At 43.3% G+C, this 21,866-nt stretch overlaps 1 protein-coding gene across 2 annotated transcripts in view; it reads right to left on the bottom strand.

Moving 5' to 3' along the window:
• tle5 (TLE family member 5, transcriptional modulator) overlaps nucleotides 1-21,866 on the bottom strand; it is a 133,604-nt gene that overhangs the window by 80,894 nt on the left and 30,844 nt on the right. For both annotated transcript variants that reach the window (XM_033046495.1, XM_033046496.1), the window contains exon 2: nucleotides 6,369-6,466. In XM_033046495.1, the coding sequence (XP_032902386.1) occupies nucleotides 6,369-6,466 (98 nt within the window). The remainder of the gene's footprint in view (nucleotides 1-6,368; nucleotides 6,467-21,866) is intronic.

The raw sequence follows: 21,866 nt of genomic DNA, 5'->3' as shown, positions 1-21,866 counted from the left end.
GTCTCCTCATCTCCTTCCTAAAAGAACGTCCTTTAATTCTGAGGCCATGACCTCTATTCCTAGACTCTCACACTAGCAGAAACATCCTCTCCACATCCACTCTATCCAAGCCTTTCACTAGTCTGTATGGGTTAATGAGGTTCTCCCTCATTCTTCCAAACTGCAGCGAGTACAGGCCCAGTGCCGACAAATGCTCTTCAATTTGTACGGTGCAACGGAAATCAAATGGTTTTGACTCGGGACAACAGCAAGTCATGGAGCCTAATAGCCCTGTCCCACGGTACGAGTTCATTCCAAGAGCTCTCCCGAGTTTGCCCTGATTCGAACTCGGAGATTTACGGTAATGGCCACTCGTCGGTACTCGGGGCTCTCGTGGACATTTTTCAACCTGCCGTTAGTGAGTTTTCCCGAGTACCTGCCATTAGCGTAACGAGCCGCTAAGAGACGTCCCCGAGCTCCAACGTACCCGCTACGTTCATTCTCCGTGCTTACCACGATTTGATTTTTTTTAAACTCGGGAGAGCTCTTGGAATGAACTCGTACCGTGGGACAGGGCTTTCAAGCTGTAGGAATACAGTCCAAGGTATACATCGAGTTTGCCAGATCTTGGTTTATCAGTACACAGGATGGAATGAGTTCATGAAGGGAACCTCCAGCAGCTTCTCTTCCATCACTGTGCCTTACCTAGCTGCATAATTAATGAGTGATAAGAGCTGGGGTCAATTCTTTTGGCTAATCTCTCGACACAGGTTTATTTAAGGATGGGAGTATTTCTGCCGCCAATTGTGAATGGAAGGCATCACCATATCTCATTATTATGATCGACACTAATTTCACAGGATCATTTGGGTCATTGAAAAGATTTAACACTATGCGCCAAACACCAACAGGCGACACATGAGACTGCAGATGCTAGAATTTTGAGCAAAAAAACAAATTTAGTTTATATAATTTAGAGATAGTGTGGAAACAGGCCCTTCGGCCCACCCTGCACCGACCAGCGATCCCCGCATACGAGCATTAGCCTACAGATTAGGGGCAAATTCACATCTTTTTTTTAAACCAAAGCCAAATTAACCTGCAAACCTGTACGTTTGGAGTGATTGAGGAAACCGGAGCACCCGGGGAAAACCCACTTAGTCACGGGGAGAACATACAAATTCTGTGTAGACAGAACCCATACTCGGGATCCAACCCGGGTCTCTGGTGCTGTAAGTACGCAACTCTACCACTGTGCCACCGTCGGAGGAATTAGCGGGCCAGGCAGCATCTGTGGAGGGAATGGACAGGTGAAATTTCAGGCCGGTCTGAAGAACAATCCAGGCCTGAAATGACAAATGGCCATTCCCTCCACAAAGACTAATCGGCATTTAGGCACCTATAACTTCATATATCATTGGTTGTGGGATGACTGTTAACCTGAACTCTGGATGAAAAGTTCCATGGGACCGTTGGCATTCAATGAACGGGAAGACTCAGTTTAATTGCTCAACCATTACAAAAAGTTCTCCCAACAGTGCAATTTCTAGGGCAGTAACCTAAACTGAGCACAGAGAGTCTATGGTATGAAACAACCCCCTAGGCCTCAAGCACGGGGATAACGGGCAAGCGAGATTGTGATTAAATAAAGCACAAACAATTTTGGATAGGTTTAATTTAGTTTAGATTAGTGATGTAATGTGGAACGAGGCCCTTCTGCCCACTGAGTCTGAACTGGCTAACGCTCACCCATGCTCTATTTCTATCTTATGCACTATGGACAATCTAGAGGTGAATTAACCTACAAATCTGCACGTCTTTGGGAAGTAGGACCACCTGGAGGAACCCCACGTGGACACAGGGAGAACGTGCAAACTCCACATAGGCAGCATAAGAGGTCAGGATTGTACCGGCCGTGGCACTGTAAGGCAACAACTCTACCGCTGTACCACCCTCGAGTTTAAGAACAGTCGGCGATGCATTGGCATAGGCAAGTCTAGCAAGTAGCATCAGCAGAGGTGCACTCAGAAGCAAGCCTGCTGCAACGTCTGTCTGTTTTATGAAGTAAAATTTACATAGCCTTCACATTTTGGAACATGGCAATGTTGCAATGCGACATGCAAACGTAGACCAGCCATCAGCACAACCAATAAATTTTCATTATTAAAACAAACATTTCTAGATCACAGCACATGCATTAACAAACATTGAGAGGTCAGAAGCAAAGATGATCTTACAGACAAGCATTGTGATGACAAACTTCAGATAAAGATCACAGTGGAATGCTCATGCATGCAAATCCTTCAGCACGCGAGATATTGTTAATGTCGGCGGCTCTGTGTTCAGAATGCCGACAAAAATCCAGGGGCCACGTCTTGGCTGCAGAGCTTAGAAAACAAAGCAGCGGCATTGTGCAAATGTCAAAAGAGATCTCGCATGGTTTCGGCTCTTAGCCTCCAAGCAGCTAACTGCTAATCTTCCTCCTGATAGATTACACAATGGTACAGAGTGGCAGGGCGAAGGACTCAATTAAACCAACAATGAGCCACTCTCAACTTGTCAAAGGCTTTCATCTCCTCGTGACAACATAGTCGTCAAGTGGCCCATTTGTGCCACTCCCCAAATGTAGGTCATGCCCCTTGTTGTGGCCGTCCATCTATTGGAGAATCACGCAGGACACATCCCACCGAAATATCATTTATGGGGCAATCATAGGTTTTAAATTGGTTGCCGAGATCATTTTATTAGCAAGTGATATTTCAATAAGCAATAAATTTACTGCATCATGCTTTGGGACATCTGGCAATTTCTTTTATCATTGATCATATTCTTAAAACTACATATAGTCAGTGAATGCACACCAGCTGATTTAAAAATTCTTACATGAAAAAAAATGTTAAAGACAGAATGAAACATTTCACTTCTAGAATAGTTTAATGCAATGTTTAGGAGGAGAAGGGGTGTTGGATTGTGGGGATATGGTCATGACAAGCAGAAATTACCACCGCATGCAACTTCGCAAATTTCGGAGAGATTAGTTTTGCTCATTTTTTTTCCTTAAAGAACAAAATAGGAGCAAGTTTGAGGAATTACATTATCCCACTCATGTGCCAACAGAGGAAGCCACAATGGCGCTTAATTCTAACAAAACACGAACAAATACAAATTAAATCAATAATGAATTGAGCGCATGATGGAATTAAAATTAAATAGGTTATAGACAATAGACAATAGGTGCAGGAGTAGGCCATTCGGCTCTTCAAGCCAGCACCTCCATTCAATGTGATCATAGCTGATCATCCACAATCAGTACCCCGTTCATGCCTTCTCCCCATATCCCCCGACTCCGCTATCTTTAAGAGCCCTATCTGGCTCTCTTGAACCGGCCTCCACCACCATCTGAGGCAGAGAATTCCACAGACAACTCTCTGTGTGAAAAAGTGTTTCCTCATCTCCATTCTAAATGGCTTACCCCTTATTCTTAAACTGTGGCCCCTGGTTCTGGACTCCCCCAACATTGGGAACATGTTTCCTGCCTCTAACGTGTCCACACCCTAAATAATCTTATATGTTTCAATAAGATACCCTCTCATCCTTCTAAATTCAAGAGTATACAAGCCCAGTCGCTCCATTCTCTCAGCATATGACAGTCCCGCCATCCTGGGAATTAACCTTGTGAACCTATGCTGCACTCCCTCAGTCAATAGCAAGAATTTTGTTTTGATACAAACAACAAGTTGGAAGTTTTGTTTTGGTACAAATATCAACTTTCTTGTATTTCTACAAAACAGAAAAGTAGAAGCAACTTTATATCCTAAATAATATACAAACTGCCCAATACATGTCAATATTCTTGGGGATATCAAGCCCAATAATAAACTCACATTGAACAAAATGATTAGTACGGGTATCATTGGTTATGGGGAGAAGGCAGGAGAATGGGGTTAGGAGGGAGAGATAGATCAGCCATGGCTGAATGATGGAGTAGATTTGATGGGTCGAATGGCCTTATACTGCTCCTATCACTTATGACCTCATGAAATTGTTCACTTCAAGAGAAGACATTTTGTTACTGAGCTTTATTTAAATTAAATTTTAAAAAATTTAACCCACAGAGAAAGATGAGCACCTGGAACATGCTGCAACGGTTGGTAGTCAATCCATTTACAAGGTTTTTGGATAGGTCTATGGATATGCCGGAAAGGGAGATATGTGGATTAGGCGCAGGTACATAAGAGATGGTCTTGGTATGTTCAGCATACACATTGTGGGCTGAAGGGTCTGTTCTTCTGCTGCACTGTTCTAAGTAATCCTTCCCCTGAGCAATTCATCAATTCATTTTACCCTGACTTAACTGTTCTGTCTATGATTCAATTTGGGTTTTATTAATGTTCGGCAAATTTAGTTAATTTTTGGTTATTAAAACTTCAGTGCAAAAATGCAGCAACTTGTGATCTTCATGCAGTGAATGCAGCGAGAACTTGTGCAGCGTTGTTAGAATGAAAGAATTGCACATTGGCACAATTTACATGATTACAATAATCTAACGTTCATGGTTATGAATGTGAACAAAATACATACGGTCCGACTACCATTTATTTCAGACTTCAACACCGGCAATCCTCACATTTTTATTTAAGAACACAACCCATCATTTCTCAAAACCTCTAGCATATACGCGATGTGAAGCCTGCAGAATCTGTAGTGAGAACGATTCACCAAGTGTTGCAGTCAATCGATCAACATCACCATTGCCCATCCAAATTTATGATGGATGTCATCCTCTTTCTCATTTAAGATTCATTCAGTGAAATCAGTACTGCCACAGAATTTAAGACCTGATTCTTTTTTAAACTATGGCATAACGCACTGCGGTGGTGCTCTGAAATCTCACAGGCCATTTACTGAAGAAATCACACGGGTTTCAAGTTATAATTCCATCTTTATTTCTTTGGTAAGACCCCACATTTATTTTATAAAATTAAGCAAATCATGAATTTACTTGTATTTTTACTTGTGTTGTTTCCCCCCCCCCCCCCACTTATCATTGATCACTAGAAAAACAGAGCATTATCCTTCTCCCATCAGTCAAGAGGCACAAAAGTGCGAAAACGCATACCTCCCGATTCAGGGACAGTTTCCTCCCATCTATTATCAGCCAACTGAACCATCTCATCAACTATGAGAGCAGTCCTGAGCTACCATCTACCTCAGTGGAGACACTCAAACGAGCTTTAATCGGACTATATCTTGCACTAAACATTATTCCCTTTATCCTGTACACTGTGGACAGTGAGATTGTAATCATCTATAATCTTTCTGCTGACTGTATAGCAGGCAAGATAAAAACATCTTTCACTGTACCTTGGTACATGTGACAATAAACAAATTAATTTCAATTTGTTTAATTCTCCCACATTTTCACCAACTGACCACTGATTTTTACCACTCACCTACAGACATGCGACAATTCACTGGTCAATTAACCTGCCAACCCACAAATCTTTGGGACCAGAAAGGAAACCAGCGCACCCAGAGGACATCCCATGCAGTCACAGGAAGAACATGCAAACTTCACATACACACAGCACAGCACCCAAGGTCAGGATTGAACCAGGTCTACGGTTAAACAGCTCTGCTAATTGTGCAGCCCGTTATGCGACCATTCCGATGTTCACACAGCACTCCCCCACATCTAGTGGTGTGCAGAGTTAATAAAAAATCCAAACTCTGCATTTAATCATGATGGCCAAAGATTCAGCATAGAAACACTCCCTTCGACCCACCAAGACCACACTGATCATCAAATACCTGTTCGCACTAGTTCTATGTTATCCCATGCCCCACAAACTAGGGGAAATTTACAGAGGTTAATTAGCCTGCAGAACTGGGTGACTTTGGGATATGGGAGGAAAGTGGAGCAAACCCACACGGTCACAGGGAGAATGTGCAAACACCACACAGACAGCACCCGAGGTCAGGATGAAACCCAGGTCTCTGGTGGTGAGAAGTAACAGCTCTGCCAGCTGTTCCACCCTCATGCATGCGAGATGATACGAGCTTGCTGGATCTAGAGCTGAAAATTAACTCTTCCCACAGTTTCCAGCATCTTCCACTTTAATTTTCATTTGTACATTTCTCATGCAGCTGACTACTAATAGTCTAAGAAACTAATACTTGCAGAATAAGCCATCACTCAAAACGCTGCCTTCAGCATTCAGGCATTAGTAATAGAATTATTAGCAACTTAATGTGCACTGACGCTTAGCTGAAATGAATTGCAACTTTCACCTTTCAGTACTTACTGCTGACTGCCATTTATTATCCTGAAGTGAAATGGTTTCCAGTAATATGCATACATGACATACAGAGCAAAGGAGTCTCATTACCTGTGATACTGGGCTTGCAGAAACTGAAACTCATCCTTGATTCGATCACAGGAGTCCGAGGTAGTAAATTTCAACTGTTGTGCTGACTGTGATGGAGCCTTTTGTAAAAAGAGAAAAAGAGAAAAAAAAGTTAATTAAGAGACAAAACGACTTGCTATAAAATTAGTCACACCATCTTGCATGTGTAGAATACAGGTGCACATCAGAGTTATGGATGGCTGCTTAATGGAAACATAATTGTGAAAATGCACCACGGAAGGCTTGTTTAAGACTTGTTGATGCTGGTTGCTTGATTTTCCAAATCTCAGAGGAATAGCACTGTGACTAACTGATGAAATTTCATTAGCATGCCTGTCAACTAGCCTGGCCTTCTCCAGCCTCTCTGCGTGCAATGAGCAATCTTTCCTTCCTTGCCTCGAGCTTGGCTCAATCTTCAGGGTAATTTTTGTGACTACATCAAATGTCACCCTCACCTCTTAATGACAGCTTTAAAAAAAAAAAATCCTGCTTTAGCTCCGCCTGAATTTTCCATGGCATTTTGTGGTCCAGAAGGTATTGATTTCCTGTAAAGTGTGGACATTATAACACCGTCTTCATAAATAGTGAGTGATGCAAGTTACTCGACTGAATGGCTAGAGCTGAAGAACTGATATCGTCACTCGACGCTCACACACACGTACTTTCTTGTGAAGGTATTTCATCTGCTGATAGCTTGGCCGACACCTCTCTCAGAAAGATGCAAAGCTTATTATAATCATCACTGCCTAGAAGGTTTAGGAAGTTCGGCAGGTCCCCAACAACTCTCACCAACTTCTACAGATGCGCAATGGAAAGCACTTAATCGGGAAGCATCGCAGCAAGGTTCGGGAACAGCTCCATCCAAGAATGCAAGAATTTGCAGGGAATTGTGGACACAGCCCAGAACGTTATACAAACCAACCTCCATTCCATTGACTCCAACTACACTTTATGCTGCCTCGGAAAGGCCACGGCATAATTGAGGAAGTGCCTCACCTTGGGCACTCCCTCTACTCCCATCAGGCAAGAGGTGCAGAAGTGTGAAAACACACACCTCCAGATTCAGAGACAGTTTCTTTCCAGCTGTTATCAGGTAACTGAAGATCCTACCACCAACTAGAGATTGGTCCTGACCTGCCATCTATCTCATTGGATACAGTCAAACTTTCTTTAATCGGACCCGAAACGTCACCCACTCCATCTCTCCAGAATCTGCCTGAGTTACTCCAGCTTTTTGTGTCTATCTTCGGTTTAAACCAGTTCCTTCCTACATATTATTCCCTTTATCCTGTATCTGTACACTGTGGTCAACTTGATAGTAACCACGCATAGACTTTCCGCTGACTGGATAGCACGCAACAAAAAAAAATCTCTTCATGGCACCTCAGAACATGTGACAATAAACTAAACAGATCAGCTTACTTAACAGATCAGGATACAATCCGTGACCTTAAGCCTGCCAACAGATACAACGCTGGATCAACAAACTGTATGCTGGAGGAACTCGGTGGCATGAACACCATTTTGAGGTGAGGGGGGAAAACAGTGACGGAATTGTCGACATTGTGGGTTGAAACTCTGCACCAGGACTAAGAGTGGAGAAGAAAGATAGCCCGTATGAAGAGGAGAGGAGGAATGATGAGAGAGTGGCCAGAAAGGGTTTTGTGGAGCAACAAAGGATGCAGAATGATAGGACAATGGATCCAGGAAGGAATGGGGAAGAGGGCGGAGGGGGGCAGGTGGAGTTATGAGAAAGAGGAATGTGGATGTTAGATACAACACTGGGATCAGTATAGTGTCAAAAGCACCTTATAATGTGTGCAACACCTTGAATTATAGTGAGACGACAGAATTTCTCATTGCCTCTGAGGGGACAATTAAGAAGGTGCAAAGAACCTGATTAGAAAATAAGCTGTTTGGCATCCATTTTGATAATTCCACGGATGACTATGCAAGGTCCACCTTTGGAACTTGGCTAAAACATTCCCACAATCACCCACCCTTCTGACCTCTGCTCACAACCTGGCGGAGATGGTCAATGGTTGGCAGCCAGTCCATGTGGTCCGAGAACTGTCCGGAAAATATATTTCCCCTGCATCCAGCGCAATCCCCAATTGTGGACAAAACCAAGAAAATTCAAGACATAGGCACCATGGATGTGTCTGGATGTGTAACTCCATTGATGTTACCACATTCAAGATTACACAGACTTAGAGAATAAGTGGTAACCAAAATGACATTTATATTTTGTTGTGGAAGGGACCCAATTGGAATAAAGGATGAGAGGATTATTATATTTATAGTGATCCAAGACTTCCCAATATTTAGGTTTATTACTGTTATATGTACTAAGGTACAGTGAAAAGTTTGATTTTGCATGTTACCTAATACTATACATACAATCAAGTCAAACTCAAGTACAACAGATAGAGCAAAGGGGAAGATATAGTGCAGACTACAGTTCTCAGCATTGTAGTGCATTCGCTCCAGACAAAGTCCAATGTCCGCAATGGGGTAGAGGTGAATTGGGCAGTGCCCTGGGTTGGGGCAGGACTGATCAGAAGGCTGATAATAAAGGGGAAGAAGTTGTTACCAAGTCTGGTGGTGTACACTTCTTTAGCTTCCGTAACTTCGGCAAGACAGGAACAGGGAGCAGGAGGAATGACGGTGTGGGACAAGTCTTTGGTTATGTTGCCTGCTTCTCCAAGGCAGCATAAAGTGTAGATAGAGTCAATGGTGGGAGGTCTGGTCCAGGCGTGTTGCTTTGCACGTAAGCAAATGCTGACCAGAGCTAGCAGAGAATGCAAATGGCGTTCTCCTTTGCAGCTCAATACGCCATTATTTCCAAAGTGAAAGGTAGAAAAACAACAAATGAGGCTGCACTCCAGCATTGAACAGCATACAGTGGACAAAAATCCAGTATTTTATTCATGTTTAAGAAGGAACTGCAGATGCTGGAAAAACTCAGCGGGTGAGGCAGCATCAATGGAGCGAAGGAAATAGGCAACGTTTCGGGTTTCGACCCGAAACGTTGCCTATTTCCTTCGCTCCATAGATGCTGCCTCACCCGCTGAGTTTCTCCAGCATTTTTGTCTACCAGTATTTTAATCAGTTCAGTTTAGTTTATTGTCACGTGTACAGAGGTACAGAGAAAAGCTTTTGTTGCGTGCTAACCAGCCAATACACAACTACAATGGAGCCATTTACAGCGTATGGATACATAAGGGAATAACTTTTAGTGCAAGGTAAAGCCAGTAAAGTCCAATCAAAGATAGCCGGAGGGTCCCCGATGAGGCAGACAGTACTTAGGACTGCTCTCTTTCGTTGCGGTACGATGGTTCAAAATAAGCAGTGCCGATTTCTAGCCTTCAGTGGAACCTCTGCTTAAAAAAACCTTGAAGAGCTGTCATCACACTGGCTTGAATCAGGACTACAATCAACTTTTTATAAGTATTTGAGAAAACTAGCTTATAAAAACTTCAGAGAACATGATCACAAAGGAGGCGGGCAGGTCCCATCCTGAACAGTTCATTTGCCTCTGGCTCAGACTAACTTTTTACCCACTCTGGAGCCAGTTTATTTTTGATGCTATTCCCTCGTAATAGCGCTTTAGCCGTTGTCCAGCTGGGTTCAGGATCTCTAAACATTTAGGAATGAAGGAGGCTCCGGAGAGTGATAGACATGACCCCTGGTCCATCACAGGTGCTGGTTTCACCACCATCAAAGAGATCTGTCGGAGGTGCTGCCAATATCAAAGAATCAGATCACTCTCGCTACACTCATGATATCAAGGTGGTGGAACAGGAGCCTGTAAACCATCAGCATCAGACTCAAGAACAGCTTCTTCTCAGCAACCTTCGGGCTCTTGAACTAAATAATAACCACAGCAACTATGAGAGTGAAGAAGGGCCTGACCCAAAACATCATTTATTCCTTTTCAACCAAAGATGCTGCCTGACCTGCTGAGTTACTCCAGCTTTTTGTGTCTATCTTTGGTGTAAACCAGCATCTGCAGTTCCTTCCTACACAACTTTGACCTTCTCTAGATTTGGCTTTTGGTTACACTCCAGACTTTGGTTTTGCACAATTATGGTTCCCTATTATTACTGAATACTTGAACGATTTATTCTTGCACATTTTGTAGTTTAATGGGGCTGTTAAGCTGCAATTGGTACAAATTTCTTTGTTCCATTGCCAGTACATTTGGCAATTAAACATCCTGATTCTTAAAAGAATTCAACTGAACACATGTGGAGGAATATAGCAGGTTCATGAAGCAAGTGTGGGCCCAGTGTGCAGAAATTTATTACTCTTTTTCAATTCATCAATTAGATCACTGCATCTCAACTACAAAATTGTGCCTATTCTTTCAGCTTAACGTGTATTGGTAAATAATGTAGAAACAAGGAACTGCAGCTGCTGGTTTACAAAAAAACACACAAAGTGCTGGAGTAATTCAGTGGGTCAGGCAGCATCACTAGACAACATGGATAAATGAGGTTACGGTTCGAGGCCCTTCTTCAGTTTTTTTCATCTGTAATGTTTATTACTTAAGAGTTCTTTTTTTAATTTCTAAAATATGACCCAATTTTCTCTTTTACACACTAGATTGAAAACTCTTGGTGGAGAAAATTCCTGGAAGACACATCAAAGCTATCGGAAGAAGGGTCCAGACCCAAAATATTGTCGCTCCATTTCTCTCCACAAATGATTCCTGACCCCTCCAGCACTTTGTGTTTCAGTCACATAGATATACACTGCCAACTATCAGTCCAACAGCCCTTAATTGTTCCACTTCCACTATGGGCATCCTGGCAGAGTTGCTGCCTTACAGTACCAGAGACGCGTGTTCAATCATAACCACAGGTGCTGTCCGTACGGAGTTTGTACATTCTCCTGGGGGGGGGGGGGGGGGGGGGGTTCCTCAGGGTGCTCCAGTTTCCTTTCACATTCCAAAGACGTGCAAGTTTGTAGGCCAAGTGGTTTCTGTAAACTGCCCCGAGTGCATATGACATATAACTGGAATTATATAGAACTAGTGTATGCGTGATCATTGGTCGGCGCAGACTCGGTGGGTCGCCCGGCCCATTTCCACACTGCTTCTCCAAACTAACGACATGTCTTTAGCATGGAGACGAGGAGGGGTTTCTTTAGCCAGAAGGCGGTGAATCTGTGAAATTTATTGCCACAGGTGGTTGTGGAGTGTAAGCGGGAGAATGGGATCGTGAGGGAAAGATAGATCAGATGCGATTGAATGGTGGAGTAGATTCCTATGACTTGTAAACCTATGAGCACAAACTAAACAGGCAGCACGGTGGCCGAGTTGCTGCCTTTCAGCACTAAAGAACTGGGTTTGATCCTGACTATGAGTGCATGTCTGTACATTCTCCCCGTGACCTGCCTGGGTTTTCACCGGGATGCCCGGTTTCCTTCCACACTCCAAAGACGTACAGGTTTTATAGGTTAATTGGTTTTGTATAATTGTAATTTGTCCCTTGTGTGTGTAGGATAGTGTTAATGTGCGGGGATCGCTGGTCTGCCCTGACTAAGCAGGCCTGTATCCGCGCTGTATCTCTAAACTAAATCTGCATATTGCAATTAACAAGTATTCAATGAAAAATACTCAAGAAAACTGATTGCTCACAGGACTGTCCTGGAGAAGAGTTTTTTTTAGCTTTGGATGCACCAAGCTGCTAGGGAGGTTTGGCAGTTCTAGTCGATGTAGATTGCTTGCATTTGTGTCCGCTGCTATCAGCTTGGCCTGCCTCTGTTGATTCCCTACATCTGCTACCGATACAGTGACAGGTGATGCCTCTGGAGGAATTGCGGAGTCACTAAACCCGACATTGAGAGCAGCAAATTAGTTTAAGTGGAGACAAGTGATTAGCCCAGAGTGCTTCAGTCATCAAGTCATTTCAACGATGCGCTCAGCTCATTAATTCCTCTCAGCTGGTCCTTCGAAGCAACACTGTCAGCACTCATTACTTACATTAGCAACCAAATCCAACCTAAATCAAGGAGGTACACAAGTAAAATATCCTCAATTTATTTCAGGGAAAAGCTTTCGATGAAAGGTGACAAATGTTCAAGTGAACACCCATGGTTTGTTTCACTATCCTCGGTCCATTGCTACCCTTAAGTTATACCTCAGTTATAGTCTGAAACACCCATTAAAAGAAAAAGACAGCTATGACAGAGGAAACTAATTCTTTATTCATTTTCAAGAGGTAATCTGTGACAGTATCCCGGTATTTTTAAAAGCCACGGAAGCTCAGTATGTCTGCATCTTCAGTTGCTGCAGGAGACCACTTTTGTGGGAAGAGAACAGCGACGGGATTAAGGGTGACGTCGCTATGGTTACCAGTCCACAATGTGCACCACATCAGAGCTTCTTAGGGTAAGCCCCGACAGGTGAAGGAGAGCCTTCTGCAAGGTCTCTATTTGTGTTGGATTAATGTCACAGCCTAGCACTGTGCTATACTCCCAGGACCAAGTGCAATACGCTGCTAACAGCGAGCAAACATAACCGAGCAATCCAGATCAAGCACCACTTTACACTTCCGCCACCCTTCTCAGAGAAGGAAAAAAACATTTTGATTGAAGATAGATACAAAAATCTGGAGTTACTCTGCGGGTCAGAGAGCATCTCTGGGGAAAATAGGTGACGTTTTGGGTCGACTAGATACAGACAGTCATGTAGTGAGATATAGAACAAAAAGAATGAAAGATGTGCAAAAAAAGTAATGAAGATAAAGGAAACAGGCCATTGAAGACGACTATTCTCTAAAATCACTTCTGTCTTGTCTTGAGGACATTAAGTCCTGGATGGCCTTAAACTTTCTGGGGCTTAATGAAAAAAAGACAGAGGTGATTTTGTTTGGCCCCAATGGCTGCCGTGAACCTCCCTTTGTTGACTTGGGTCCACTGGCATTGTCCGTAAAGCCAACAGTTTTAAACCTGGGTTTTAGGATGGACGGTGATTTTAAACTAGATAAACAAATAGGCGCGGTGGTTAAGTCCAGCTTCTTTCACCCAAGGAAGCTGGCAAAGGTGAAGCCCATCCTCGAGCGGCAGCATTTTGAAACAGTAATCCATGCCTTTATTACATCTAGGCTGGATTACTGTAACGCACTCTACTCTGGAGTCGCACGAGCTTCATTGGCTAGTCTCCAGCTGGTTCAAAATGCTGCCGCTCGCCTTTTAACCGGAACTCGAAAGAGGGAGCACATTACGCCAATTTTGGCCTCCCTTCACTGGCTCCCAGTGCACTTTCGAGTTCATTTTAAAATTATTTTATTTGTTTTCAAATCGTTGAATGGGCTCGCCCCGCCTTACCTCTCTGAGCTGCTCCACCTATATGCTCCTGCCCGGTGCCTCAGGTCAGCTGATCAGCTGCTCCTTGAGGTACCAAGGTCTAAGCGGAAGCTCAGAGGGGATAGAGCCTTTTCTGTTGCTGCTCCGGCACTCTGGAACACCTTCAAATCCTCCCTAAAAACTCATTTTTATTCTCTGGCTTTCGACACTGGCTGAGACAATGCTCCTGTTCTTAGTGCTTTTAATGTCTTTTAATTTTTACTGTTTTTTAGTCCTTCGTTTTACGGTTTTTAATGGTTTGTAATAACTTTTTGTCCATGAGTTCTCATGTACAGCACTTTGTGGCAACTGCGGTTGTTTAAAGTGCTTTATAAATAAAGTTATTATTAAAGTTATTATTGTTAGCTGTTTACTAGGTGAGAACGGGAATCTGGTGGGACTTAGGTGGGGGAGGGATGGAGAGAGAGAGAGACAGAGAGAGAGAGGAAATGTAGGGGTTACTGGAAGTTAGTTATACCACAGGGATGGAAGCTGCCCAAGCAAAATATGAGATGCTCCAATATTTAGTTTTATTATATTTTGGGGAGTTAGTCGGGCAGTCAAGAAAGGTTATGGGCGGGGGGGGGGGGGGGGGGTGAGAAAGATGGGGAAAACCAGGCAAAGGATAAACTTGGTGAGTGGATAGTCAAGTAGTAATGGATGGATTTTATATTTAATGGTGGTAGACGATGGAACCATCATGTATGTGGTGGCTTCAACAATCTAGTCCTAATTTGCACCTGGAACAGTGTCATGGAATCATATGGAGAATTAGGAGACTCAAGGATATTTACTGTAAAAAGCACAAACGGCCGAGAAGACTTGATTGAAGTATTAAAGTATCAGGGCAGCACAGTGGTAGAGCCGCCGCCTCAGTGCCACAGACCCGGGTTCGATCCTGAACTTGGGTGCTGTTTGTGTGGAGTTTGCACATTCTCCGTGACCACATGGGTTTCCTCCGGGTGCTCCGATTTCCTGCCACGTCCCAAAGATAATAGGCCTCTGTAAATTGACCCTTATGTAGGGAGTGGTTGAGAAAGCTGGATAAGATAGAACTAGTATCGATTGTCAGCATGATTCAGTGGGCCAAGAACCAAGAACTAATCAAAACTAAAACCAAAACCCATATATAGCTGACATAAGTACAGTTCTTTTTGGTGAAATGGTCTCCGCCACTGGACAGATAACTCCTATCTGGCTTTCAAGATGAAAGGTGCAATTCAGCCCTTCTTAACTTAATTTCCATTTTTTAGGATACTATTATTGTTCTGAAAACAAGAATGTTGAAACAAGTAATTGCAGATGCTTTAAAAAAAAAAAAACACCAAAAGACAAAGTGCTGGTGTACCTCAGCAGGTCAGGCAGCACCCAGAGATAAAATGGACAGAGGGCGTGTCTGGTCAACACACTTCTTCAGATATTGTGGACCCTGTGTTTTCATCTGACTTTGAAAACCAAGTTTGCAATTTTACCAGAAGCATGTCGTGCCAAATTTCACCTGGTCTTGAGGTTGCACTAATTACATGTACATCATTAATCGCTAGACCTAATTAAGCATACATTCTGAGCCAATACAACTCAGGATGGCAACCTAAAGTCCTTCACAAACATATACACTTTACAAGATTTAATTATTTGTTTCTAAAATATATAGCAGATCAGTACAGATGCATAAAAGCTGCATCATGGTGCTAAGGAACTATTGGAGAATAGAGAGGTTCAAAGAACCAGTCCACCCCATCACATTTTGATGGCCCATGAGAGAAGAGGACAACACATTCACACACTGTGCCAATACTCGTGTCAGATTGTCCCATTTTTATTTTGTTTAAAAATGTTTTGGACCTTGGTTTTCATATTTTAACAGAAACCATTCAGTGGTTTACCCGATTCGCCTCAACAAGGCGGCATGGTGGTGCAGCAGTAGAACTGCAGCCTCACAGCGCCGGAGACTTGGGTTTGATCCTGACTACAGGTGCCCTCTGTGCTGAGTGTGTACGGTCTCCCCGTGACCTGCGTGGGTTTTTTTCCCCGGGATCTCCAGTTTCCTCACACACTCCACAGACGTACAGGTTTGTAGGTGGACTGGCTCAGTAAAATTGCAAATTGTGCCTACAGTGTATGTAGGAAAATGTTACTGTGTGGGGGTCACTGGTCAGTGCAGACTCGGTAGGCCCCGAGGCCTTTATCGCGTTGTACTTCAAAACTAAACTCAAACTAAACATTAGATCGATCCTGTGACTAGTGGTGTGCCTCAGGGTTTGGTGTTAGGCCAGTTGCTGTTTGTACATCTACATCGATGATTTGGATGAGAACATACAGGGCAGGAGAAGCAAGTTTGCAGATGAAACAAAAGTAGGTGGTTTTGCAGATAGTTGTGAAAGATTGCAGCAGGATTGGGATCGATTGGCCAGGTGGGCTGAGGAATGGTTGATGGAATTTAATACAGAGTAGTACGAGGTGTTGCATTTTGGGACGTCTAACAAGGGCAGGACCGACACAATGAATGGTAGGCCTCTGGGGATTGTTGTCGAGCAGAGGGATCTGGGAGTGCAGGTACATTGTTCCTTGAAGATCGAATCACAGGTAGTCAAAAGGCTTTTGGCACAGTGGCCTTCATCAGAGTATAGAAGTTGGAAGGTCTTGTTGCAGTTGGAGAAGAGACCGCATTTAGAATATTGTATAAGAAGGAACTGCAGATGCTGGTTTAAACCGAAGTTAGACGCAAAAAGCAGGAGTAACTCAGCGGGACAGGCAGCATCTCTGGAGAGAAGGAATGGGTGACGTTTCGGGTCACGACCCTTCTTGCGTTTGGTTCTGGGCACCATGTTATAAGGAAAGATATTGTCTTGCTTGAAAGGGTTCAGAGATTTACGAGGATGTTGCCAGGGCGAGATGGTCTGAGCTATAGGGACAGGTTCTGTAGGGGTCTCTATTCCTTGGAGCGCAGGAGGATGAGGGGTGATCTTATAGGGGTATACAAATTTATGAGAGGAATAGATCGGGGTGATGCACAAAGTCTCTTGCCAGAGTAGGGGAATGGAGGACAGGAGGATATAGGTTCAAGGTGAAAGGGAAAAGATTTAATAGGAATCTGAGAGGTATCTTTTTCACACAAAGGGTGGTGGGTGTATGGAACAAGCTGCCAGATGAGGTTGTTGAGGCTGGGACTATCCCAACATTTAAGAAACAGTTAGACAGGTACATGGAAAGGACAGGGTTGGAGGGATATGGACCAAACGCAGGCAGGTGGGACTAGTGTAGTTGGGACACGTTGGCAGGTGTGGGCAAGTTGGACCAAAGGGCCTGTTTCCACACTGTATCGCTCTATGACTGGAATAACTCAGCCGGACAGCCAGCATCTCTGAAAAAAAGGATGGGGTAATGTTTCGGGTTGAGAAAACCAGCATCTGGAGTTTTTCCTACATAAATCTAAACATCATTCTTCAGAGGGCAACTCAAGATTCCATACATGAAAGTGCAAGACCCAGGTACACCTTTTGAGCACGTACAAATTCTGCGGAATGCAGTGATATGGGAAAACACTTGACATTTCAATCGACAAGCCAGCGCTGTCTGCGTTTATTACAGAGATTGGACAACTTAATTTCAGCAAACCATGCAAAACATTTTAACAGAGCGTATTGGGAAAATTATTCAGAAACATTCATTTGAGCCAACTAAGTATCAAATCACCTGCCTGGAGCGCCACTAATTGCACACAGGAGAGCGATCACAGGTACAGATGTCAAGGACTCACGAAACAATTGTACTGAGGCAGTGTTGAATTTAACATTGACAGAAAGTTACAATAGAATCTGAAGTGGATAGACCTGGCAACCTTAATTACAGCTGTTCGCATTAGAGCAGTCCTTGCATTTACATAGCACCTCGCACAAGATGCTTTTCTGAAGCTGCCAAACTTACTCAAATAGTTCTGAACCACAGAGTCATGTTAGAAACAGCAGTCAATTTGCAGAGATGTTGTTGCAATGTGACAACGACCAAATAGATCTTTTTATTTACATAAACAAGGAGCTGCCGATCTTATTTTACAAAAAAAAAAAGGCAAAGTGCTGGAGGAACTCAGCAGGTTAGGCGGCATCCCGATAGGGCACGATTGGTGACGTTTCAGGTAGGGGCCTTTCTTCACACAGAAGAGTGCCAACCTAAACCGTTGTCGATCCATATTCTCCAAGAATACTGCCTGACCTGCTGAGTTACTCCAGTACTTAATGTTTTATTATTATTTCAATGTTAACTAATGGGTAGATATTGGCCCAGATGCTGGGAATAATCCCTGCTCTTCAAACTAATGAAGCAACAGGCAAAGAACAAAATGACATGCATGGAAAGAATTAGATTACACAGAAAAGCTGAGGAAAAGAACAGGAGAATAATAATGAAGATAAGGACAAAAGGGCTCAGCTAGAGATGCCTTAACCCAGACTGGCTCATTCATCTTCAGCACACAAGAAATATATAACCCTGAACTTTGCTCATATTCATTATTGAAAAGAATTGAAATCAATATCATCAGCGACCTTTAAATAACCTTTAAGTCCAATGTTCATATCTTTCCCCCCGGTGCTGGAAGCAGCCATTACGATTACAATCAGAGTATGCCTAAACAGATGCTGCTATGTGGTAATGTCAAGCTCCAGCCACTTGAATAAAAATCTGCTGCTAAAACAAACATAAAAGAAATTCACACTCCAAAGTATAGCTTGCTTCGCTGGTCTGCAATACTAATGCGGTTGCTGCCATTTGCAAAGTGAAGGCAACTTTTTATTATCTTCTTTAACAGGCCTTGAACACTCCCAACGGCCTGTCCCACTTACGCTATTTTTTCGGCGACTTGCCGGCACCCGTCATAGTCACAGCAGGTCGCAGAAAATTTCCAAAATGTTGAAAATCCAGTGGCGACCAGAAAAAGGTGCGACTCTTTGGGCGACTACTCTCAACCAAACAGGCGTCATGTTTTCCGGACTGAAGATCCCGACACAAAACACCTTTGCCTCCAGAGACACTGCCTGACCCGTTGAGTTACTCCACCACTTTGTGTCTATCTTTGGCATTAACCAGCATTTCCAGTTTTTTATTTCTATATACAGTCCACCTTGCCTATGCCAACCAAGTAGGCATACTGGGCTAATCCCATTTGCCTGCACGCAGCTCATAGCTCTCTTGAACCTTTCATGTCCATATATCTGTCCAAATGTCTTTTAAAAATATCCTCTCCATCATTTCTAGCTTTCCAAAAAGTTGGATCCGCCCTGACTCCCTGATTCAGTCTGAAGAAGGGCCCCGACCCAGAACTTCAGCCATCCTTTTTCTTCAGAAATGCTGCTTGACCTGCTGAGTTACTCCAGCGCTTCATGTAGACCCGGGTTAGACCCCAACTGCAGGTGTTGTCTGTATGGAGTTTGGACGTTCCTTCCATGACCTGCGCGGGTTTCCTCCCACACTCCAAAGGCGTATGGGTTTGTAGGTTTATTGGTTACTATAAAAATGTTAAAAATGGCCCATGTACGTGTAGGGTAGTGTTAATGCGCGGGGATCAAAGATCAGTGATGCTGATAAGTGTTACATCTTGGCAGGATAAATCAAAATAGGACGTACATGGTAAATGGTAGTGAATTGAGGAATGCAGTTGAACAGAGGGATCTAGGAATAACTGTGCATAGTTCCCTGAAGGTGGAATCTCATGAAGATAGGGTGGTAAAGAAAGCGTTTGGTGTGCTGGCCTCTATAAATCAGAGCATTGAGTATAGAAGTTGGGATGTAATGTTAAAATTGTACAAGGCATTGGTGAGGCCAATTCTGGAGTATGGTGTACAATTTTGGTCGCCTAATTATATTATAGGAAGGATGTCAACAAAATAGAGAGAGTACAGAGGAGATATACTAGAAATGTTGCCTGGGTTTCAGCAACTAAGTTACAGAGAAAGGTTGAACAAGTTAGGTCTTTATTCTTTGGAGCGCAGAAGGTTAAGGGGGGGGACTTGATAGAGGTCTTTAAAATGATGAGAGGGATAGACAGTTGACGTGGATAAGCTTTTCCCATTGAGAGTAGGGAAGATTCAAACAAGAGGACATGACTTGAGAATTAAGGGACAGAAGTTTAGGGGTAACATGAGGGGGAACTTCTTTACTCAGAGAGTGGTAGCTGATTGGAATGAGTGGAAGTGGTGGAGGCAGGTTCGATTTTATCATTTAAAAATAAATTGGATAGGTATATGGACGGGAAAGGAATGGAGGGTTATGGTCTGAGTGCAGGTAGATGGGACTAGGGGAGAATAAGTGTTCGGCACGGACTAGAAGGGCCGAGATGGCCTGTTTCCGTATATGGTTATATGGTCACTGCGGACTGGGTGGGCCGAAGGGCCCATTTCCGCGTTGTATCTCTAAACTACTGGAGCTTGGACAGTCCTGCATTGTAATCATCTAACGCAATTCAACACACTACCACTGACTGCAAACACATTTTACTTTGTGAGGCTACCCGTTCAGCGAAGCTGGAAATATTTTGTCGACCTCCATAAACCCTCCAGCAGGCACAGCACACCGTTAAGTCACCTAAACTGTGAATGGGTAACAAATGAGGAAGAAAGTTCAAGGGTCAGCCATGTCTGGAATGCGAACATTTACAAGAATTCAGTAAACCACTTGCTGAAGCTTTACAGTTGATTTCAACTTTCATTTCTCCATTGAGTTTATTTCCATCATTTTGGTTTTAAAAAGACAGAAAGCATCGATTGTAGTCACAGATTTCCACTAATGCTCGGCCCATTGAAATGAATGCCCTCAATAGGCAGCATTAATAAAGCTTTAATCCAGCACGAACAATACATCGATTTATCTCCAGAACTGCTGCGGCTTCATAATCGCAATGTCAAAATAGAACGGAGATCAGACAGGCTTCCGAGCCCTTCAAACACGTCCCTTTAAATCACAGCGGATCAATAACACAACTCCATATTATGGCCATAAACCTTGGGTTAAAAATCTATCCATTCTCGATTAAAAATTTACAGTTGACTTGGCATCAATTACCATTTCCAATAGTTGTGAGTTTTTCCACCCTCTGAAAATAAGGCCGTTTCCCCAATTCTACTCCAGAAAAGGCCTGAATTAATTTCGAGAATAATTTGGTTCACATCGAAACAGCAAAAAAAAGTCCATCCTAACAGGCACCATTAAGGTCTTGAAAATTGTATCAAACAATACCTTTTAAATGTGAAATACCTGCGATATTCCAGATACAATTCTAGTCTGTGGAATCCCACTAATTTAGTCTTCAACATCCAGTTACTACTTTGGGAAATATACACCTTCCTTCCACCTCCAAAAGCCAAACATACTTTCCAATATCATGCCCAGAACTGCTCTGCTGCCCGGTCTGGCCAGTTCAGGGCTTTGTGGAGCTCAGCTTCTACCCCCTGCAACCGTATCCATTCAACATGAAAACTAACCTCTTAACCAAGTTATTTCTTTAACCTCCCGTGCTTTAAAAAAAAAAAAATTTACATTCAAGAACTTGAAGTCTCTTCACAATGGCACCGCTGAAGAGATTACTTTCTGAGGTTGGTCTTCAGATCAACGTGGAAGGGCTGATAGGACAGTCACTTGGATTGTCGCCTCTTGCTGTGTGACAGAAGAACATGGGTGGGGGTAGGGAAAGCAATAAATCATGAATGCTTCTCTTTCCCACACAACCCATCCCTAGAGGAATCTGTTTAAGAGCCTGTCCCACTTGGACGACCTAATCCACGAGTTTAGACCCTAGACAAGTTGAAAAAAAAAGTCAAGGTCGTGTTGACTCGCCAAAGTAAAATACCTCCTACGACTATGTCTATGACCCCTCTCTGACCTCAATCTTCCACACCTAAGACCAACTACGACTAGCTACGAGTGGAAAATGATCACATGATAAAATGTCATGTTTGCATTTTTTTTCTCGGGCCAGTTACCGACCTACGACTACCTACGACAACCATCACGACCTACTACGACCTACCTACGACCCTCCTACGAGTAAAAAGTATCAATTTTTTCCATGCTGATCTTTTATTTTTACTCGTGGGCATTTGTTATCAGGCTGGAGAAAACTCCGCGACCTACTTG

Source organism: Amblyraja radiata, chromosome 29 (genome assembly GCF_010909765.2).
Source record: "Amblyraja radiata isolate CabotCenter1 chromosome 29, sAmbRad1.1.pri, whole genome shotgun sequence".
Lineage (NCBI taxonomy): Eukaryota > Metazoa > Chordata > Chondrichthyes > Rajiformes > Rajidae > Amblyraja > Amblyraja radiata.
Note: the sequence above shows the minus strand (reverse complement) of the source record. Positions and strands in the feature narration are given on the sequence as shown.